The 25008-nt window shown below is 33.7% G+C and overlaps 1 protein-coding gene across 1 annotated transcript; it reads left to right on the top strand.

Annotated features, from left to right (window-relative positions):
• Positions 1-4956: 4956 nt before the first annotated feature.
• LOC128998549 (protein yellow) lies at positions 4957-21216 on the top strand. The gene is made up of 7 exons (XM_054424735.1): positions 4957-5064; positions 11355-11614; positions 14740-14963; positions 16168-16466; positions 18008-18110; positions 19387-19587; positions 20731-21216. Coding segments are annotated over exons 1-7 (1317 nt in total). The 5' UTR covers positions 4957-5062; the 3' UTR covers positions 20959-21216.
• The last annotated feature ends 3792 nt before the right edge of the window (positions 21217-25008 follow it).

Here is a 25008-nt window from a genome sequence, read left to right as displayed (position 1 = left end):
AAAGGTGTGAAAGCCATTGAAATTTGTCAACAGCTTAGTGAGGTGTAGGGCGAGAACATTTATAAGTGACGGAATGGTACACAAGTGGGTAAAGGCATCTAAAGACGGCCCCACCAACGTTCATGATGAGCACTGGGTACTGGGGACAGTGACGCTGCCCAGTGCGTTGCTTATGATGGACGTTGGTGGGGCCGTCTTTAATGCCCTTCTGTGTTCGCTGGCCCTTACCCACTTGCGTACCATTCCGTCACTCATAAATGCTCTCGCCATACACCTCACTAATCTGTCGATAAATTTCAATGGTTTCACACCTTTAGCACTTAAAACTAATTACAGTTCGCACTTCACAGTCGGCGGCAGTCTCAATTGGCGGCACCATTTTGAATGCTCGATACCGGATGTAAACACGGCCGATTGTTGTCGAATTTCCGGCTAGGGCTTGCCAATAGATGCACATATACAGCAAAAGTGTCCAAAATGCCAATCGCAGCACTGCAACGGAGAAATTTAAAAACGGTACTTACTTAAAAAACATGCCTCGTAAATTTATATTTGTCCATCACAGTTGCAAGTAGTTAATACTTAACAAAAGAATATATAAAAACAAACTTATAAACATAAGTTACTCTTTATATTGTTGGCATCAACAGTTGTTTTAAGCAAGACAAACATAAAATATGTGCTTAGTTTTGCACCAATTATTTTGAAACACCCTGTATTTCAAGAATCTGCCAAGTGCGGAAAGAAATATTTTACTGAGTGGACAAAAAGAGGTCTAATGTAAGACTTATATAGATTTAGGCTATTTTTAGTGTTCATGTAATGTTTTATTGAAAGTCTGTTAGTTATTTTTTTTTTTATATTGTCTATTATATTGTGCACACATGTATATTAAGTTTACAACATGCTGATTAGAGTGATAAGATTTTATTGATTTAGAAATGCCTTTGTTTTGATTTAGCCTGTATGTATAGACGAAGGTAAAGAAACTAAAAAGTTTGCTATTTTTTTACATTTTATATGCTTCTAAATAGTAGGGATAGATAGTTGAATTCTTGGTTGAATGTCAACCGATATGCAAAGATGGGACTAATTAATCAAGAATACACATTATTTACTTTTTAAAAAGAAACAGCTGTATTTTTTTAAAATTTATATTATGACCTGTGTATAAAAAAATGTAGATTTATACAAAATTATAAGCACCTTCCTCATATGTAACTTTAACCTTCAATGCACTATTGTATTAAACTTTGAGAAATTAATTTTTTTCTTTACTTTCATCGTACACTCCGAAACAATATTTCAAACCTTGCCCTGATGGAAATTGCACCAAATCATCATAAGAGAGCATTTGCATCATTAATATACTAATATGATGTGGTACATGACAATATCCTGTTACATGTGTTAAATTTATAAAAACATAATTTTATGTTTTATTTAGTTTTTATATATTACAAAATTAAAAATCAAGTTTTCTGCTGAAATATTTTTTTTTTTATTTCTCATCCTAATACATAGTAAATGGAAAAGTATTTTTTTATCAAAATCTTTGGGATGAAAATATCCATGGACTCAAAAAGTGGTTTTAGAATTGATGTCCATTTGTGTGTCTATATATATGTTTGTATGTAAGTGTGTGTGTCTGTGTACAGAGATACAGACTAGCCTACACCTGTTGTACGATTTTGATGAAATTTGTTATGTTGGTACTAATCTATTGTATCTCCAAGAGTTTTTTTTTTCATTTTTTGAAATTATGATTTAAATGGTTATTTTCTCATCATTTTGCACCAAATCGGCAGGAAGAAGTGTTTATGTTATGGTCCTTTTAACTCCAAACAAAAATGGTACAACCTCCAATGCTGTAAAAGGTTCAAGATGTAGCCTATTGCGCTTGTTGTTATTTTACACATAAAACATCATAGTTACTCACACTGCTTACCCTAATAAGGGATGTTGACAAGCTAATGGGAGAAAGTTTTGTATGAATTATATATTATACTTCCTTAAATGAATTCAAAACACCCATATGTTATTCTTATGGAACATAAGTAACTGTTGTACTTTGCTATTTTATAGATGATAGTTTGATATAATTTGGCAAATTTCTTTATTTCATACTAAGCTATCATAATTTCACTTAAAACTCTTATAACCCTCCCAGTAGCAGCACACCTAAGTACCCATTAAGCCTTATGCTACCTGTATTTAATTAGGGAATAAATCTGACAACTTTAAGGGAATATTTTAGTGGAAATCCAATCAGGCAAATGGAAATTCCCTTAGTTTGCAGGTTTGCTGCAGTGATAGGGATTTTGTAGTATCGATATATAACTTCTGTTGGTTATATGTTCAACAAAGTTTATTTCATTACATAATTACATTACTATTGAATAATTCAAGTTTTTCACATAAAAATATTCCAAAATTGTGTTTGTATGTTATTTTATTATTATTTGGAGGTTATCACTTGCAGCTAGAAGTACTCTTTCTACTGTGAAGGATGCAGAATTGAATCGAGTTGATGCCTTGGTGGTTCAGGGTTAAGTCGTGGGTTGCTACTGGACTGGTTCACACCTCTAAAATTGATCAGTACTGTACAGACAAATCGCTTAGTATTAGTCAGGCCGTGTGGTTTCTTGATACCTTCCACACACACAGCCAAAACCCAAGAGGCACAGGCAGCCAAACCAATAGATATTGAACCCTAATTTTGAGGCAAAAGTTTATTCACTTTCTTGAACACTGGTATCACCTTTGAAATTTTTTTCTGAGTTTCTAAAAATTTAAAAGGTGATACCAGTGTTCAAGAAAGGGAATAAAGTTTGGCCTCAAAGTTATAGACCAATATCTATTGTCACAATCTTCTAAAAAATAATTGAATCGGTTGTTTATGAACAATTAAATGGGCACTTTGTAAACAATAATATATTGACAGATTCGCAATTTGGATTAGGGGAAGGAAAGTCAACTGCTTCTGCAGTTCTAAAAGTTATTAATAAAAATATTAATGCGTTTGAGGACAAATGAATTGTTTCTCTCACATTTTTTGACCTAACAAGCCTTTGGTTGAGTTCCTAATAACATTTTGGTTAGTAAACTCAAATTATATGGCATTAAGGATGCATAATTAGGTTTCGTTAATTCATACTTAAGTAATAGAAAGCAGTATGTTTCAGTTGGAGGGACACAATCTGGCTTAAGAGAGGTGGTCTCTGGTGTTCCACAGGGCTCGGTCCTTGGACCATTTCTATTTCTAATGTGTATTAATGATTTGCCTCGAAATGTTGGAATTGACTCTGTAATATATGAAGACGATACTAACCTAATCGCCACCCTTAAAGACATTCATCCTCTAAATACAATGACCAATGAAGCCATAAACATAGCTTCTGTTTGGTTTTCAGCGAATAAGCTTAAATGTAATCAAGATAAAACTCAAAATATTTTAATTGGCCTCTCCGATGGAATTGAAAAACATTCAGTCAAATTGCTAGGTTTTTGTATAGATTCTAAATTAAATTGGCAAGAACAAATAGAAAACATCTGTAAACAAATTTTCTCCGTCAATTTCCTAATCTGGAAACTCAAAGATTTTGTTACTTTTGATTATTTAAGAACGGCATAATTTGCTTTTTTCAGTCACATTTATCCTATGGACTAATGCTGTGGGGGCTTTCGGCTTAATCAGATGGAATTCTTATTTTACAGATATAAGTTATTCAGACCATTTGTGGAGTGGTCCTGTGGATCACTACAGACCTCTTTTCATCAGGCTTAGAATTATGACAATAATTAATTTACACATTTATCAAATTATGTAGTATACAAGAATAAACCTATATGAATTTAACATAAGACAAGATTTTCATTCTCATAATACAAGGAATAAACTACAGTTAGACATAACAGCTCATAGACTTAAAAAGAGTAGCAATAGTCATAAACTAAACTGCATAATTTTTTTAATAAATTGTCTGATTCAGCCAGAGCTGTATCCTTCAAGATATTCAAATCTAAATTATGTGAATGGTTGATAAGCAATCCTTTCTACGGCATCCATGAACTTCTTAAAACAAAAGTTGATACTGAATTTTGATGTGTATCTACATGATCCATATTCTCTAGACATGTCATATTTTAATTAACTAAGTATTTTGCAAACTTTGTACTTTATTAATTTTTTTTTAAATGATTTGTATGTGTTTTGGCTATGTCTATTCCTTAGTACAAAGAAAGGTCAATGGCAATAAAACTCTTGATTCTTGAAACTCTTTAAAAAAATGTGTAAATAATTATTTTCCATCGTATAAAGAAGGATTGAGCCAAGTGTTGGTAGGTCGTTGGTAGCCTCTAGGAAAATAAGGACAATCCATAGAGTCTTTCATCAAAATTCATGTTTCTGACCCCTGAAATATTTTGATGAAATAATAGGTTTTACATACCTTCACCAAATAGTCCAAAGATTTGTTCAGTATCTTGCACTTTTGGTCGCAAAGAAAACCTTTTCAAAGTTTACAACTCATCAAAAACACAATTTAAACATAGAGGAAAACATATAAACAGGTTATTTTGATTTTGCTATCGTTTGATAGGATATTTTAAATAACAAAAAAATGTTTTTCTTGACTTTTTTTATAAAATTACCCATTTTTCGTAATTTAAGTTATACAAATTGAAACGAATAATTTTTTTTATGATAATCTTTTTGAAAATGGCTTATAGTTGATTAAAATCAAATACAAAATGTCATAAAGATTTCTTTATTAGTTTTAGAGATAGACATTTCAAATACTAAAAGACAAAATAGTGTACATCTTTATAAAGAGGCATTTTTTAAATTGCATTGTGGATTTTCGTTATATTTTTACCCATAAAACGTTTCCCCGGAGTTTGGCTGATTACATACGGGACATCCTGTATACAATATTGTATTGCGTTGTGACTGTGTGCCAATGCCTCAACATGTTCTGGAGAGGGGGGAGGCAATGACTACCAGAGGAACCTGATGACCTGAAGCCGATCACAGTAACCGACGGAAAGCGGACCCTTCACCATGTAAGTGCAGGACTCTTGAAGTTTAGATAGTGCTTATCATTCCTGCTTGTAAAGTTTAAAGATTTTTTCACAACTACAGTAACTTAATTACTTTATTTTGCAGCAATAAAGTGAATGACATTTTTTTCGATCCTGCACAAGCTAAATTTATTTGGCATTTTTGCAGCTACAATAAGTAGAGACTATAATTGATTCTGCACATAAGTAATATTTTTGTGAATTTTTGTAGCTACATAATTAAATTTTTTTCGATGTTGCAAATTCAACATGTATTTGGGAGTTTATAGCAACTACAATAATTGCTTGTCAAAATCTTTCTATCCAATCACGCACATGTATTAAAAAACATTTTAGATACACATGATGTATGAAAACCCATTTAATTAAACAGAAACTCATTCATAGTATAAAAAATAAACGTTTGTATTCCATCAATCCGAGAACACCGCGTTGGGTCTTATTTGCAATAAACTCCTAATAACAAACCTCATAGATAACTATGCAACACAACGTATCCCCTGATTGGAAATGAAGACACCATACACAATAAATGATAACACTAATGATAATATTAATGGCGATTTATTTATGATAATGATAATATTTTTTAATGATGAACACAGGGATACCAACATATAATAAGCCTGTTCTATCGTTAAAACTTGTCTCCCGGTTCTTTTAAATTGGGTTCCGTATAAAAAAACTGGAAATATAATACTCACAAACAAACAAGTATCTTCTTGCAGATCAATTATTTTTGGGGCAGCTGAGGTAATTTAGGGGTTGTTTATGTTTCATAACATCAAGAATGCTTATGGTAAAAATCTACAGGATGAACCTCGTATGGTGTCCACTTTTGATTTCAGACAAACCGTTGGTCCTACAGTAATGAAATAAACAATTTCCCCATCAAACGTACCCCAAAGAATAACGTAAAAATATTTTAAATGTTTTTTTAATACAGTATGTACCAAAACAAGAGGTTAACTATTTCAAATTCCACAATTTTAAATTATAAACATATTTCTTAACATTATTTTAATGCTCTTATTAGTACAAACATTTTGGTGAAATCAGAATTTGACCAATTATTTTATCGTTTATAAATGGCCGCTCTTTAAGTGAAACACTATTTTGAGTACCCTATATATTTTAATTGAAATTACAGATATCCCTACTCTTGGTTGAAATTTAAAATGTAAAAAATCTTTTTTTGAAAATAATTACATATCCAAACTGAAAAATCAAATAATATTATATATAAATTCCATATAATTGAACTCTATGATTCCAAGCATATTTCAAATTCAAATTTCCGCATCTCTTTTAGTTTTTGAGTTACTGTATCGAATAAAGCATGTTTTCCCCATATAACACTCATTTTGTGCAGTGCCGTTCTTGAAATATTGGGACAGAATATATTTAACACCCTGTATATAAAAAATACAATGATCTATTTCAACCTAATACTTGTTCTCTGGTATTATCACAAAAGAAACTTACATGGACAATTTTTAAGATACAAGAATTATCTGTCATTATGGACGAGGTTTCTGTATGTCTGTGTGTTTGGTGGTCGTGACTCCTGCTGTGTTCTTTGTATTGCGTAGCTTGAAAAAGACATAGGGCGTTCTAATTCAGAATATTATAGCCTTTTCTACTCTAACTTAATGGGATATGGCAGTGAAATTATGAAATTTGTTTCAAAAAAGTGATTTTTAAATTTGGCTATTATTTATTATTCATAACACTGAAAATGAGAAAAATTAGTCAAAAATAAAAAATAAAATGTTTTTGAGTGCTTAGGCCATATTTAGAAAAATACTGTAAATAGTTTTGAAAAATTCGGTCGTTGACTTATTCAATAATAATAAAATTATTATTAAGTAATAGTTACAAAATAATATAATAAATAATAATAAAATGCTTGCATGAACAAATAAATTGATCCATAACTCAATAATAGGTAAAACTACAAAGTGTAACTTTTAACGTGTGATTCCCGCAAATCAGATTTTTAAAACGTTTTACTACTAAATTTGATATATCTTCAAAACGGTTTATGCTACATGATTTTAATTTTTACAAAGTGTTTAAAATGCTATTATGTAAATAGTTAGGTAGAATTGTAAATGTATATATTCTAAAGTGAAAAAAGTTTCATAGAAAACCACTTTTTTTTTAAATTACAAAATGACCCAATGTAATAAATCAAGATACAGTTATAATTCTACCTAAATATTTAGAGGGCATTATTTCCTGCAAACTGATGGTTTAATAATTACAATCCAATAATTAGACCTGAAGTTATAGGCCTATCAAATTTAGTTAATTACCTAAAAAAATATATATATATTAAGGGTGTACTTAACCAATAAATTTACTTATAATAACGTTTATACATATTCTTAAGCCTATAAAACACATGGTATACGTTTGAAAGACCTGTGTGTCCCAAGAGTGAAAGACAATGTGTACTGTACCAATTTGGGATCATGAGAGTATAAACACATAATTTTTATTCAAACTCCAAAAAATTAGCAGTGCAAAGTATTTTTGATTGCCCAAGCTCCAATTTTGTAGGGATTACTTAATAACTTTGGCCTTTATAACTAACGTATTATTGATACTAATATTTATACTAAAAATTTCACAGTTGCATGGAGAATCTACGAATACAATGTGACCAAGTCCGTAGATATCCTTGCTAAGTTTTTAAATATTTTATCATTATTAAATTGATTATTAGTTATGTAACAACTTATTTTCTACATTGAACAAAACAAGTAAAAGCAACTAAACAGAATAGCTACCCCGTAAAGGTAAGTAACATTTCATTCCGTCATTCTAGAGCGGGAATGGTTATTTTCAAAACATGCTAAAGCGGTTCTTATTATCCCTATGGTGAAAAAGAATCAGATATAGTGAGGAAATTTTACGTAAATTTTCATTGTTAACTTCATCCGCAGAATTTGCTGAAGTACGCATTTCGGATTGATAATTTTATTATTGAACAGTTAATAAAACTTCTTCTTGTGAATATTGTGTTACATTATACATTTCACTGTATAAATATTAGGCCTCTTGAGAATTTAGCGGCTGAAAAAATAGGTAGGATTTTCAATTTCTGAAAACTTACTTTACGTGATTGTCTACAATAAAATAAGCTACTCTGAATGAAAATATAGGATTCTTTTTAACACAACCCAATTATTACAAGTGTGCATTGTTGCATAGTTATCTATGAGGTTTAGGTTTAGTGTTATTGGGAATTCATTGTAAATGAGATTTTACATTGTGTTTTAAGCTGAAATAGAGTATGTATTATAGGTCTACGTTTTTTCTTCTTTACTATGGATCCTATTTACAACAATTTGTACATGTTAATAATAATTGATTTAATACGTGCTGGAATCACACCTGAAAACTCAATTTCAATCCTTTTTTTTTTCGTAAAACCAATGATTTACTTTTAACGTATTCTTCTAACTCTTTAACCTTAGGAAGACACCATGTTGAGTCTTATTTACAATAAATTCCCAATTACACTTCTTCTGTACATCGTTGCACTACACTTCATAGGTAACTCTGCAACAATGCAAATCAGCTGATAAGCAATGAAGTAAAAAAAACAGAAACAGGGATGCCAACATATAAACTTGTTTTGTAATTTAAATGTGTCTCTCAGTAGGTATTTTTAGTTTGGATTGCGTTAAAAAATACCCTGTATACAGAGGAAATTTGAATTGCAAATTTATCATGGAAGTAAGATAATTGATATTTACAATAGTTTATGATTTTCAAGTAAGAAGATAGACCGGCCACAAAAGGCAAAGCGACTGGCCTTATATACCTCACCATTACCTCAGGCTTCCTTTTCCTTCAGCTGTTTCGCATAAACCCATAAGTGATAGTATTTTTCCAAATCGGCTTCCAAGGTCGCATCTGTGACCTCGGTCGTCAAGGCAACCAGATGCTAATGCAAGCAAATTTATTATTTCCGCGATTAATAGATTATGCTCAGAGATCGCTGTAGGGTTTGGCAAATATCCATGGCAATTAGAGGTCACATTCTCGTTAAAATTTATACTCTCGAACAGAAATCGATAAAATAGTCTGTATTGATATTGACATTTGATTATCAATACAATGTACTGAGTAAACTTCTCTGTTATTGATATCTATACGTACTCAATATAGGAGTTATGTTCTTGGTTCGTTGAACTGATGTTAACATCTCGAGAAGGCCCACTGTCCATCCAGTCTGTAAGAAGTAATATAATGTTTGTAGAAACATTATTTAACTTCGATCACAATCTTCGTCTATAATGTGAAATTCTAAGATACAAGTGTCGAAATAAAAATGTCAATGAAGATATAAATTCTTGAAGACAACAATGTATAAATAAGTTTAAATGCGCAATGAAATTAAATGTATTTTAATTTAAATTTAGATCATACATTTTGTATTCATAAAATCATTAATAAAACCGTCCGTTTGGTTGACCTTAGATCTGCTCGAATTTATGAAAGATTAAAATATTTTCAGCAATAAACAGATTAATTTATATTTGTGGAAAAACTATAATAAAAAGGTATTAAAAGATAAAAATAAAGAGGATACAAATAAAAACAAACTGCTCTTAAACTATAGATGAGTTTAACAAGCAGTGCAATGGATTTGAAAATTTATAAACAATATACGACTATATTCAAAAATTAAATTCTGTTGCCATCCTTCACTAATACTTCCAAGCACTTCCCAGATAACTAGCTAAAGCTTGCCAATTCCTCACATTTATAAATTAATGATATTTTATTTCATTTTAAAATTGTCTTCCTAGCCAGACATGTCTTATGTTTTTTTAATGTACAAATTGCAATAAAATTATGGACTTTGTAAATTCGGACTGGTAAGATCTAATCTTGCTCTACTGAGCAACACATAAGTAAATCCCTAACCATTCACCATTAACACGTTTACCCATTGTTGCCGACTAACATATCTTCAACCTACGTGAATAGCTTGAATAGAATAATAGCTCCATTCATTAAGATTTAATTTACTGAAATTTACATTTGAACCCAAGCATAGACTAGAGATAACCTATGTTTTCACCGAAGTAAGTATTTAAATGTCTTCAAAAGTTCAAAATGTCATTGCACCATTGCAGGTACGTGTAGTGTGTATAAGGAAATCTTACTTGTTTGACTTCTGACATTTTGTTAACCTACGACTACGCAATAGCTTTCTTCATTCATGTCACTAATTGATTTCGTTGTTCGTCGGATGATGAAACCGATGACAATAAATCATCATGTTACATAATACTATTGATATGCAAGAAAGTTACGGTGTCAAATGATGAACATGTTTACATACAATTGTTCGTGGTGTTACTAACATTGAGGTGCATCAGGGTTACAGTTTAGGACCTCTACTTTTTATAGTGTAAACCGATATCCTAGATAGTGTCAAATTGTTTTTAATGTGTGAATAACATGTTGGACAGCTAAGTGGCTACACTACTAGCTTGGCAATCTAAAGATAGCCGGTTCGGTCCTGAGAAAAGGCGGTAGTTTTTTGATGGATCGAAACTGGTCCTGACTGTCCTTAGATAATTAGTATTATATTAAATGAAACTGGGTGAGTGAAATTTGATCTTACTCAGAAACTAAGCTACATAGATCATCCATTCCATTCTAAACTCACTTTACATACGTCAGCTTAGAATATGTCCACAAAGTAGGCTACGTCATTGTGTTAATGAAGCAATTAACAGCTTTGTTAGGCAACGCAAAATAGATTATTTGAATATTTCATTTGGAACACTTGAACAGCGTTTACATTGCATAGACGGGTTTTTAAATGATCTATTATACAGCACTTGTAGCAGCAAAGCATTAGGTCTGTTGAAGTCACTAATAATGTTGGAACAATGTCAAAATTTGAGTTGTGTTGAAATAAAACAGTTCTTGATGAACTTATGGGGTTTTGAAATATTTCCAAAATCACGTACTTCTGGAATAAGATCGAAAGCTTGATTCGTAAAGTCCTACTAATTTTTAAAACACCTAGCCCTCACCGAAGCACTAAAAGTCACCCTAGTAAAAATGCAGGCTACACGTTTTTGAATTTCAATGACAATAAAATAATATTAACCATCAACAGTTAATAATGACCCTTGCTTCAATAAATAAATTCTTTCATTTGATCGTTTTGTTTGTTAAGTGTAAGCCAAGTCTTAGAGAAAGTATGAGTGTTTACTAATGCATGTCTGATGTTTCAGGAAGCTTTCTGGACTGTTTCTGTTGGTGTCTGTAGCAGGGGGCTTCGCCAACCCAGCGCTCAAGGAGGTGTTCCATTGGAAGCAGTTGGACTTCCACTACCCCGACGAAGCAGCTCGCAAACAGGCCGTAGCCTCTGGGGAGTTTGTCGTCGAGAATAACCTGCCTCTGGGTGTGGAAGTGTGGAAGAACAAACTGTTCGTGACAGTCCCCCGCTGGAAGTCTGGGATACCTGCTTCCCTCAATTACATCGACCTTAACGGTAAGATGACAACAGTTCGACAGCATGAATCCGTATCAATAGTAAATTAGTTTTTCATCATCGCAGAACTTGGAAAATATTTGCAATATTTTCATTGCAGGTCTGTAACTTTCTGATGGTTGAAAAACGAAACTCAGCGGTCCTTGATGTTTTAACAGATGGTTAAAGGAAACAGCTGATTTTTTCAGTTACGAAGCCACAAAGATTGGTGGGGCCACCGTTTACCGATATGTCACTTGCTCGACATGCCATTTGACCGATATGTTTATGGACCGTGGAAACAACCTTATCGACATGGAATTTGGTCGTCAGGCAAGTTGACTGGCATTGTGTGGATCATTACTCTACTCCAATTCAATCTTGTATCAGCTCTAAATACAAAACTAGATGACATTTCGGTCCAAAAATAATGGCTAAGAAATTATAATTATCATTTTTGGAGGAAGCTGATGGTGACACACTTTACAAGGTGTCTAGGGCCTGTGATCGTCATCCTGTTGGAATATTGTGCCGCTCAAAGTCTGATATTATCGGCTAAAAACTGAGCCTTTATGTTAAATCATTACAAATCAAGAAAATTAAAACCCAATGAGCCTGTTTCTTGTTCTATTGCCTCGCATTCTCTTATGAGATATGTATACTGTTAATCAAATGTTCACATACACGGCAGTTAGTTATGCGTCACCCAGTTTGAACTCTGCTTTCGGAAATAGATTTTCCCAGTTCCACAGCCTCTTTATTTCCTCTTCAGAGTGTCAGAGAGAGAATTAAATAAAGTTTGTCTAAGTACCATCTTTGAGATCAGCTGAATTATTTTGGTTTCTGTACCTACGTTTTTCTGACAAAAAATTGTAACATAGATATCAAAATAGAATTTTGATGGCCTGATGCTTCCAATTTGAGCACAGTCTAGTTGTGATTGTCAAATTAAGAATACAAATTGGGTAAAGATAACAGGACAGAAGAGTTGAGGAATTATACATTTTATGAAAACTAGATGGTTTAACCATTGTCTATACCTACGTTTAACTTTTTTCTTCTTTTAGGAACACTTCAGATTATTTAAATACTTATTGCTTTAAATTACTTCCTCGATTTTAGATGGGTGTTTTGAAATGTGCATAGCTGGTGATTAAAGTTGTGTTAAATCTATCGATCTACCACAATTTCTTGTGCGATTGGAATGTGTATATTCGAGTATTACTAATCACGCAATGAATTATGAAAATGTAAAGAGACACCGATTAGTTTTAAAACCATTTCCTTCTCGAAACATCTTACAGGTGCCTCAGAGGCTGCCGGGTGTGCCACCTTGGATACATCACAGCTGTCGAGCGCACGAGGTCGCTCAGTGAAAGTAACTTGACAAACGCCACTGGTTCGACTGGTTTAGAATAAATGAACTGTTGTTAGATTTTAATTAACTCAAATGTTTTGCATAACACTACTACCCTTGTCATCTTATAACCGGTCTTGTAGCCAACTTGCGTTTTCTCGATTACACCTGTCGATGATATATACGAATGTTTGCGAAACTCATGATTAGAATGCGTTTTGCGAAGTCTTGTAATGATTTGTAATAAGTTTTGTATTTTGTAGGTTAAAGTTTTCTAATAACATGTTATGTGTGGGACCTACTCAACTGATGACTTGCGTTGTCTCAATTGCATCGGTCTTTCATATTTACGAATCACGGACTCATAAGAACGCGTTTTCCACATTTTGATCAGTCTGGTAATGATTTACAATAAGTTTTTTGTATTTTGTAGGTTAAAGTTCTGCTAACAACATGTTATAATAGATCGATTTAGTTGACTAACTTGCGCTTTCTCGATCGCTCCGGTCTCTGAACTTACGATTCGTTGCAAAAGACTCATTAGAACGCGTTTTGCACATGTTTAGTCTGGTAATATTGTATTTGTGTTTTTTGTTGGTTGAAATTATATCAACATGTTATAGTTGATCCCAGTCACCTGTTTTGCTTTCGCTATCAATTTCTAAGTGGGACTGGACATCCACTTAATAAGTAAACCTCTGCTTAAATAACATAATAGCTTCGCTTGGTCCTAGAATAGATTATGTACAGTATACGTTTCACGTGTACAATAGAAACTAGTCACCTTTATTAAGACTCTAATCCAGAATGAATGTCATGGAAAAGCAAGAGAATCCGCAGGGTTCAGTATTTAGTCGAACGGCGGGCTATGCTTGTTTTACCGTCTTCAAATTCAAGTCAATGTTCTGCTATTTGAAATTCCCAATTGGGTAAGAGAATTTGGGTTTCTCTACTACTAATGAAACAAAATCTTTTGTACGAAATTCCTCAATATGATTTATCAGTACATTTGGATTAAAACCAATTAATTCCTAAGCTTCCTTCCCCAAAAAGTTATTTTAGAGGGATATGAAATAAAGATTAATGCTCCAAGATAATAGTTTCAATTAAGTAATTGTGTGATGGTAATTATTAATTACTATTAGTAAATACCTATGGTTTGTGCCACCATAGTGCATACGTGTCCATTATGTTACCTACCCTGTATTAGTAATATTTTCCAGGTTATTTTGTTCTTGTTTTGACTACTACCTCTTAATTCAGGCACCTTTTAACCGAAAACCGCTTTATCCGGATTCTATTAGGCAGAAGTGACATCTCTTTAACCGGACTGGATCACCAGGACGTAGTCGGTACTGAAACGACTTTTCTTGTGGGAAATATTTGAGACCAGTAATCACATGTATAAATGCAATGCTCTCCTAATTTAAGTAAAATATTTTGGTTGGTTTTCGACTTATTCCCAAGGTGCTAATTTAACGAGTTTTAGGGAACGTCGGTTTAACCGGATACCCCATTATCCAGACTGCCCTTGGTCCAGATGAGTCCGGATAAAAGAGGGTATAGTAATTACAGTTCTCGATGTTGTTTTTTAGATTTTCTATTGTTGGCTCGGTTTATGTACTAATATTATGTTTCAGGCACTTTCTCACATCAGACAGCACCATATTCCTGATCCTGAAAAGTGAAAACTTAATTTTTACCAATTGAAAATTATCCTCAATAATCTTTCAAATAGCAAGATGGTAATGATAAAATGAAAGGTTTTTCATCTCAACTTATCTTACAGATGAGGAAAAGACTCAATCCCCAGCTCTCAAGCCTTACCCGGACTGGGCTTCCCACAAGATCTACGAGAAGGACAACACCACCAAGATAGTGTCAACGTTCAGGATACGCGCGGACGAGTGCGACAGACTCTGGGTCCTAGACACCGGCTTGGCTGACATCCTTGGCAAAGCTGAGCAGATCACTCCGCCCAAGATACTCATCTACGACCTGAAAACTGACAAGGTAGTAAAATACCCCCACAGCAGCAAACCTGCAGACTAATCGAGTTTCCATATCCCTGATTGGATTTTCATTAAAATATTTCCTTAAAAATTCCAGATTTATTCCTTATTGAAATAATATTAAGTTTAATGAGTAGGTTTGCGGTAGGAAGTTAATAATATTTATTTATAATAAGTATGAAATAGATTAATTTGCGTGTAATACTGTGAGGTTCTTAGAAAAAGTAATAATCGAGCTATTTCATGCTTCTCCTATTTTGTAGTAGAGTATTTTTAAATAACATTAAATATATCTTAAAAAAAGATTTAATTTTTGATACAAAACTTTAAGTTTTTAACCATAGATAAACACATACTCTTTTAGCAGATTTCTCGTCCTATGGATCAGCTGAAGAAAATTTTATTTTTAGTTCCGTCTGGTGAATTCTAGAGGTCGTATTTATTACAACTTGTTTTTGTTATTTTAGTAATTTAAAACCTCGTTTAGCCAAATAAATGTAACCTTTAAATAATAGAAAAAAAATTCGTCGATAGTAGTGATCAGTGTCACCGGACATGAACTACACACTAAAAACAAGCTTCAAAATGTACAATGGGATGAGAAGTCTAATCTATGAGTTGATTTATCTATGGTTGAACTCACCGATTCCAACTACAGTACCAGCGTTGTATCCTGTAATCGTTTGAATTTAATTTTCAATCAAGGCTGATAAGAATAATGGTTCTTCACGGTCCACAAACAAAGTTATATCTAGGTTGCTTTCGTAAGGCAATGAACTAACGTTTTAGTTCAAAATTTTTGTAAATATTTAATTATTCCCTTAATCTTATACATTTTAAATTTATTCGACACGATCTTAAATTTTGAATGTTTGAAAAACTACTATGAGCTACTTCATTAATCAATTACCAACATTGAACTATTATAGTCTGTATGGTGGAACTTGTCCTGACACTTTGTCTATAAACCATTAGTCACTCCCCAAGTAGACGAAGGGTTAGGATCCAGGTTCCATTATATAGAGTATAGCTTGTTGAGCCCTTTTTGCATAGTCTGTATGATGGAAAATATCTTCCGACCCTTTATCTACCTGGGATTGACCCTGGGCTACTCTTTAGGTTGAAGTAGGGCCAGGAGACAGGTTCCATCACACAGACTATACAAACTTCCCACAACTTGATAACAATTTCCCTCTGTTCTCCAGCTTGTGCACCAGTATGTCTTCGACCCCTCCCACGTCAAAGACAACTCCTTCTTCGCCAACATCGTGGTTGACGTAGCTCCTGGTAAGTGTGAGCACACCCATGCCTACATCCCAGACCTGGGTAGTTACGCCATCATTGTCTACAACCTAGAGACCGACAAGAGCTACCGCATCAAACACCACTTCTTCTACATGGACCCTCTCTCTGGGAACTACAACGTCGGAGGAGTCAACTTCCAGTGGACCGACGGTATATTCAGTTTGGCGCTCGCCCCTCACGACAAGAATGACGGATACAGGTAAGTCTTTGGAAGTGCAATCCGTTATTGTTTTGTTTGGATAAATTTGAATTTGTAATCGTTTCTTCTTAAAAGATTATTACTGCTTTTACAACTGGGGAGTTTGCTGGTCTATAGTATGTATGGTGGAACCTGTCTCCTGACAGGTCTACCTGGAACTGGCCGGGGCCTAAAACAAGTGGACAGTCCTAACGTAGACGAAGGTTCAGGTGACAGATTTTATCATACATACTATAGTGGTAGAGCTCAAGATTTTGGTTCCTGAATGCCCGGGTTCAAAGAGATTTAATGTGAATGGTGATGCCACGACCCTCTAAAACCAGCCTGAAGAAATTTGTCGAACAATCCTAGGATTTGAAGATGAAACATAAAACATTCTTGTACCACTCGTTGTTGCAGAGTTCGTCTGAAACGTTTGGGTTTGCCCTTCAAACATAAGGGTGGTGAATTTGCAATAAAGGTTGTTGTGAGTTCTCTATAAACTAGCTATACAGTACGAGAGAATTTCCGAACATCAGACCATTTTCATAGTTGATTAAGGCATAACTAGATATATCACATACAAACGTGAAATCATCCAAATATTTAGTACAGGACTTTGTAACATAATTATTGGTTGAGTGATAAAAAACAAAATGTTAGGATTATAAATTTTTAAGATCCCACAGAAATAAGTGAAGACACTCATAGAATGTCCCATTATCATTTGATGGTGTGGCCATGAGACAAGTGTGTAGGCCTACCATGGCAACCATTAAGTTACTCTAAGACACTGTTAAGTTTATGTTGAAATGTTGTCGTTGAAGTTAATGGTTCGTACCATAACTACAATAAAAAATTGAATAAGTGACTCGGAAAGGTCACGATTTTTAGCTAAGGAAATAATTCATATTAATTTACCATTAAGATCACTCATACGAAAATCGGTTAACCTGCATTGAGCTTTGTGACATCAAAATTCACCTATATTTGTTAACACTAACAGGAAACTGGAGCAGGATACGTTTGTCAATTCACAAATGGAATGTGGTTTGAATGCCAGTAAATAGAATGATGGCCTCGTACAGAGTACATCCAACCAATTTGGGCATTGTTGAAGTACTAAGTACTCATCTAATCATGAAAAATGTCATCTTTCATAATCTATCAACTCTTTAAAATATCGTATATTTTATATAATAAGAAATGTCTAATGCAAACGTAAAAACAACCCCTTCTATAATTTACTAAATTACGTATCATCCCTCGGAGAGTTCTTAAAATGTTCCAAGGAAAATAGAGTTCACTGAAAAGAGGACAAACATAATTTATCTTCAAAATCTATATTCTATTTAAATTCAAATTCACGCATTGAGTTTTATACCATACTAACAAGAAAATATTACCTTGTATCTAGCAGAAAATATTTAGATTGTTAAACCTTTGTAATTTACTCATAACTGTCCATGACTTTCAAGGTAATCCTAGTTTAAAACGTATGCAACAGCTAGTTTAATCATAAACAAATCCAGAGACAATGCTGTATATAATCCTTTTTCTAGGACTATCTACTTCCATCCGTTATCAAGCACTATGGAGTTTACTGTTAACTCCAGGATTCTGCAGAATGAGACTGTAGCTAACGACGACTACTATGCCTACAAGGTAAGTAACAAAACACTATAGTCTGTATGGTGGAACCTGTCGTCTAAACCATTGGCCAGTCCCCGGGTAGACGAAGGGACAGTTGACAGGTTCCACCATACAGAGTATAATACCTACCAGCTGACCCATGGAAAGTAAAACATTAGGAAATTAAGCTACCTGATGCTGTTTTATTTAAATTCCTAACTTATCAAATATGAATAACGTAAATTTCATTCAATTAATATTCATAACAAAATTATAGCCTCAGTATTACTGATAAATAGTCAAACAACCTGCAAATTGCATTTAAGCAACTAGTTTCGAGGCTGAGTTGGTGCCTTCCTTAGGATCCACAATAATATTCGTCTATTTTATTAATATTTTTCTGAAGACTAAAATAAGAGGAAGAAGATAAAAAACAAAACGTAGGTATAATCAACACAACACGAAAACATTAGTAAATCAGCTGATTTTGTTGGAATTTCACCCCGCAGTAGTGTAGTCTGGAACAACTTCTTGAATCTTGATCAGCTTCGTACGTGTTAGTCAATTACCTGAAAGTAAAAAAATATGTCAAATAAGTCTAGTACTCTAATCCTCATCAGAACCAATAGGCGAATGGGTTGCCTATTGGGTCTGATGATGATTGGAGTGTCCAACCGAAATCGATCACCACTTACCACGATTATACAATACAATTTTAAGATAACCTTGCAGTACTACAGGTTTGAACTGCTAGTGTGTGCGGGGATCTAAAGACAGGGAAATGCCGTCAGCATGAGTCACATGACAGTGGTAAAGATAGTGCGTGTGGCCGGACATGCATCAGCAATGTGTGACTTATCAGTCCCAGTCCCAGACACTAATACTGAGCATAGGTACAAACCCACTGACAAAAAATCACACCTCAGATTTCGACTCTATTAACCATTCAATACTGTTAATGATAGATAGGAGTATTGATACAATAAAAATATAAAATTCAAGAGATGGTTTAATGAACGTGATTTTTAAAGAACTGGCACTTTTTTTAGTATTCAGAGAACTTCTAACAAATACACTGTGCTTTCAAGTTCACCTCCATACTGCACCTTTATGTTTTGAAAATGCAAACTTGCTAACAACAATGGAACAGCTGTTTACTGTTGAAGGGTACTAAAAAAACCTTAAAGACGCAATATTTAAAACTAGCCGTAGTTGACTTTTCAACGACCTTTGGTAACACGTATATTAAGCTGTAGATTTGATCCATTATTTTTGGGACACCCTGTACATTAATTTGTTTCTACCATAGGTGCTTGGATCTCGTGGTGCTCTCGGCCAAGCCACAGCCTCCTTCCTGGACCCTAAGACCGGTGTTCTGGTCTACACCCAGATCAACAAGAACGGCGTTGGATGCTGGAACTCCTTCACTCATCCTCAAGATTACTCTCCGGAGACCAATCACCTCATTGCCTCCGACAACGAGACCATGATCTTCCCTAACGACCTTAAGGTATGTAATGTACAATTTATGCCTGCCCTGTTGTTTTTTAAATTGATTGTCACTTTTGTTTTGTTTTTTTTTATTATGGTTTTGTCATTATCATTGTCCAATTCGTTGGAAATATATTTTATTATATACAAGTATATTAATTGTCTAGATTTACGGTCTTGTCCGTTAGTTTCATTGACTGGTACAGAACCTCCACTTGATAATCCACATTAATTCTAACACACTTAATGTGTTTAGTTCTAAGAAAACTTTTTAACAGTAATGCTTAGAATGGTTACTCTTAAGCCATTATAAACAATAAATCGACTTTATGTTCCTTGGCCAATTTCGTCCCCTTACATAAATAGTACAAACTTAAAATACAGCTGACTCTCGAAAATACGACATTTGCAGGTCCACTTGATGACACACAAGATCCAGAGAAAAGTTAAACGTTTATAGCTCGAAACTAAACACAGCTGACCTATAACATTGGGATTGAAAAACAGCTGATCCTCTCAAACAATTCTACACTCTCTCCCCATTTATATCCAGCTTAAAGTACGCGTCTGAGTTGTTGGATTGAAGATTTGATTGGTTGGACCAATTTACTATTGGATACTGAAGAAGACATCCCATCTATATGGACCAGCTGTCGCAAATCTTTTATTAAAGAATAACGTAGTTGTTTTAGACAGTCACAGAATGCACTTGCGTCTAAAATTCTATTTCCTACCTTATTTTCTGTTGCTTACCAAGTTTATGAGTCATAACAACTGCAATTCACAATAAGTTGTTCAATTAGTTTGATTTGGTAAAAAAGTTTTAGATCAACGCAATCTGTTGGTTGGTCACATCAACGACGACGATTTAATTTTAAACTTGTGACAACTTTAATGCGACGATGGAATGGCCAGTTATATCAATAGTCAAAGGTTGAACTTTGAGTATTCATAAATCTTCTAATTAATGTTAATCTGTAATCTTCTTTCAACAATATAACTCCAATCTGTTTATAGGTGGTGGACACAGTCAGCAATCTTTGGTTGTTAACAGATCATCTTCCAACACACATTTACAAGATTTCAACTTTGAGTATTCATAAATCTCCAAAGTACTCCAAATCTCATCTTCTCACAGCGACCTAACTCTAATCTGTTTTAGGTGGACACAGAAAGCAACCTTTGGTTGTTGACTGACCGTCTTCCAACACACATCTACAAGAAGTTGGACTTTGAAGAGGTCAACTATCGCATTTTCAAAGGCCACATCCCAGATTTGGTCAAGGGTACAGTCTGCGAGGTGAAGGACCCAGTCAAAGCCACTCCTGAACCCCTGAAGGAGGTTTCTACCCAGAAGTCTGTTAGTCTGTCTTCATCCTCGTCCCAGTAAAAGTTTCTGAGGGTGCGAAGCTATTAGGAGTAAGATTTTACCAATCAAAGGATGGCTGAAGATCACAGCCAAATAGTTAAGTGAAGTGTGTAAAAATTAAACGTTGTTTTCTTATAATGATGTTTTATGTGGTATGTTTGAAAGTATACGAAGATTATTTTGCCTAGTGGGTAACAGAAACATGTCATACATATTACAATAACAGTATGATGGCTATGAGAGTAGGTGATAAAATAATATTTGTTATTGTGATTAAAACATTTATTGTTTTATTTGGTTCCTCAATAGTTCCGTAGGCGAACAAATAAGGGTATTACCAAACTATTAGTTCATTTTAAGGGGTTATGCAATGAATATATAGTGTACTTATTGTACATTGTATAAGAACACACACACACAGACATTACTTCGAAAATAATTTTTTAGTTACAGGCCACCCAAAACTCAAACTTGACAATTTTTACGAAAAAACACTTTCTTCTATACTATGTATGGGGAGAGAAAGTATAAAGATACATTTAAAATCCCCATGTTATTCTATGGAGAAAAAGTACACTGTTTACTTGTTTATCGATGTATTTCGATCAAGTTTATCAAATTTATTTATTGTACAGTATCTTTACTATTAACATTAAAACACGTTTTCCTTCTCTACAGCAGCAAACCTAGATAATTTTTAACCTTTATTATTTAAATAGGTACTTAATCTGACATGTTTAAGGAAATAATATACTAAAATACAACCAGATAGAAGGAAATTCCCTGTGCAGGTTTGCTGCAGTGAGAGTTTTTATTACTACCATTCTTTTATTTTTACGCTTATTATCTATCGTAACATTTATAAGTGGTAAATGCAGTCAGGTGTTATAGTCATGGCAAGTAAATTGTTTGTTCAAAGATGTACCTTTAAACAGGTATTCTTAATTCTTTAGAGCGTTTATCCAGTAAAATAAATAAAAGTACAAATAGGATAGAGGATATTTGAAAATTGTGATGAAAACATAAGATTTATCAAGGAACCAAACATATGGTGACTATCGAAACACAGACAATAAAAAAGTAATGCTCAAAATGTTAATATTTTTAAAACTATGTATATATATTTTTTTTTAAAACGTGAACTCCTAACAGAATTAAAAGGTTTTAGTATGTCACATACTTTGCTTAAGAATCACCCTTGGCTTTTTTATTCGTTATTTACTGCTTTCCGTCATTATAAACTGTACAATTAGATCATTGATATAACTACAGAGAACCTCGATAACAAGACTCATATGGACTTGTTATAAGGGTTGACTTCTTATCGATGTTAAACATATGACTAGGGGTAAAATAAATTCAAAGTGATTTGACAATGACACTTGCTATCAAGGGTGACTTGTTATAGAGGGTTTTGTTATGGAGGTTCCAGCAAAGGTAGGTCCGGGAAACAAAGGTTTTGTACCTACTACCTAAAATTATGGGGTGCGAGCTGGTCTAGTGGTAGACTTTGAGGCTTTGGTGTTGAGGTCCCGGGTTCAAATCCCGCCACTGCCAATGGATTTTATCCATGTGATAATGCCGCAACCCAATAGGACTAGTGTAAAGTAATGTTAAAAACAGTTCAGTGTTAGAACTAGCGTCCTGGGCTGTGAAAGTGTGACATAAAAAACTACCTAAAAGGATTTGCGGTTTGTAAAATCGACGGATTCAAACCGTTCATGGAGTTGGTTTGATATTGTTATATCTTCATACGCATTAGAGTGGAAAATATGAACAGTAAAAACCCCATAACAATATTACAATACTTTAAATATTATCTAGCTATCGTTTCACACGGTTGACCACTCTCAAATCAAACAAAATCAATGCGAGATTCCAGATCACGAATACATCACAGAGGAGACAAGGGAGAAGAGGTGAAAGAAAGGTGGCAGTGAAAATCTTCTTCGACGATTCAAGAAAAGAAATCGGAGTATCATATTGTATTTGCAGATTGCTCCTTCGCGAAATTATTACGGAAACCGAGCTGGCGAGAAAAGAGGAGTCAACACGAGGCAGAGTACATCTGATATCGAAAACAAGATTCGCTTTGTCTGCCTGTTCAATAATGGAGATAGGGGCGCGGGGAAGGGACGAGAAGAAAATCAAATTCATGACCGCTTCGTTACACTCTCCTCCCTGTAACGTCCCCCCTCGCTCTGACGTGTTTTGTTCTCTATAGGGCCTCATTCGATTCAAAATGGCGCCTGGAGTTAACCGATTCCTCTAAAACGAACTAATCACTGTAGTTGAGGAAAAAGTTAAGGAGAACAGGGAGAGACGTGTGAGGTAACGACTATTCTCTCCCTCCCCCCCCCTCCCCCCGGGGGGTAAACACTGTTGTCGGAGGGGTGGACATTGTTGCGAAGCGATTTTGTATAATACTCAGATAATCGACTAAGTATTCACTGTACATCAAAATTAATCAGCAAATAGATATGGTTTGCAGAAAAATACAACTTAAGCCTATGTTCAGGAATGTTATGCCACGAAGGATACGGCCTTGCACAAAAATCACACATATTATCCATATATCCATCATGAAAAAATTACATTAAAATTTATTGTTCACAAAAATGTCCAATGTACAACATAAGTCTAATAGAGGAGGATAAAAGAAAATAACAAACATTGTCCCCTAATATACGCATTGTATCTTTTGTTGATCGCATTCCTATACAATTTTCGATAATGAATGTTCAGAAATATTCTTATCAGTACTTGAATTCTTTTTTCTGACAAGTTTGAAAACTCTGGACATTGGATCGAAATAACTTCTTGATCAGCATCGTACGTGTTATTAAATTACATTAAAGTACAAAAAATACGTCTAATAACAGTAGTAATAACATATTTACACTTATACTGTTTACTCACAAGACGGTTAATACATGTAAAAGATGGTAAGTGGTGATCGATTTCGATTGGACACTCCAATAGGCTCCCATTGGACCCAATAGGCTCAAACAGTATGAGTGTAAATATACTATTACTATTGTTATTTGACGTATTTTTTTACTTTAAGATTGTTACGAATGGATACGTTAACCAATGTTACACCCATATCTCTGAACCTAAACATAAACCCAGTATTAACCACCATATATTTCTCATTGGGTGTATTAAAAACATTTTAAATTTTATTCATGTACAAACAGGCAGTTTTAAAAAATATAAGAAATATTTCTACAAAAACAGGATTTTAAATCAATGAAAAAAATCTTAACTTTCGAATTGGTATGAAGTTTATTTTCATCCTTTAAACTCCCCCTGCAATATAAGCAATAAAAACAGCAATAATCTACACAAAAATATAAATAATACGTATTATTAATTTATTAATATAGATTATGGTATACTATGATACCACCCTTAGAAGCAACAGCTTAAAACCCCTTTAAACTAACGACATATGTTAAATTCAATCAAAATCTAATTTTAAAAGATGTTAATCCAATTTACCATTATTGATCATAAGAAAGCTGGAATTGCAGCAAAATTTACTAACCGATCTAAAAGAATATTCCAATAGGAATCAGGATTCGGTTGTGGTAAGGTAGCTGGTTTGATGGAACTGTCTTCAGTTACAAAACTCGAACGTGCTGCGAATGGTGATCGTGAAGACGAAATTCGAGATACGTTTAGCCTTCTTCTTCGGAAAATATTCATTTTTCATAGCAGTTAGTAGTTTTTTGTCTTTTCCAAAGAATTCATATTTTCGCACTAAATCTTAACCATGTAATAGATGAAAATAATTTAATTTAATCAATCTATTAAAAAAAAGAATAAATTATCGTTAAATTTCAATTCTTTAACAATAACAAAACGAGTATTCACGAAAGAACCTGTCAATATTATTCCGAGAGCCAAGAAGATGTAAAGTTAATTCTGAGCAACTTGGTGCCGGTCTTCTAATTGATCCTGCCTTCATGTACTGCTCAACGAAATGTTACTTGAAAATCAAGATAGTAGTAGAAAATTAAAATTTTGTTCAATAGTAGTAAATATTATATTCTGTAATGTGAATCA

The sequence above is a fragment of the Macrosteles quadrilineatus genome, unplaced genomic scaffold (genome assembly GCF_028750875.1).
Source record: "Macrosteles quadrilineatus isolate MER2022 unplaced genomic scaffold, UCM_ALF_1.0 Scaffold_7__1_contigs__length_78375512, whole genome shotgun sequence".
Taxonomy (NCBI): Eukaryota; Metazoa; Arthropoda; class Insecta; order Hemiptera; family Cicadellidae; genus Macrosteles; species Macrosteles quadrilineatus.
This window is presented reverse-complemented; position numbering and strand designations above follow the sequence as displayed.

What these genes read in the sequence shown, in the direction of transcription:
- LOC128998549 (XM_054424735.1), top strand. An exon ending in CAATTACATCGACCTTAACG is followed by an intron (nt 11,615 to 14,739) that starts GTAAGATGACAA and finishes CTTATCTTACAG; the next exon opens with ATGAGGAAAAGACTCAATCC. An exon ending in TCTTCCCTAACGACCTTAAG is followed by an intron (nt 19,588 to 20,730) that starts GTATGTAATGTA and finishes AATCTGTTTTAG; the next exon opens with GTGGACACAGAAAGCAACCT.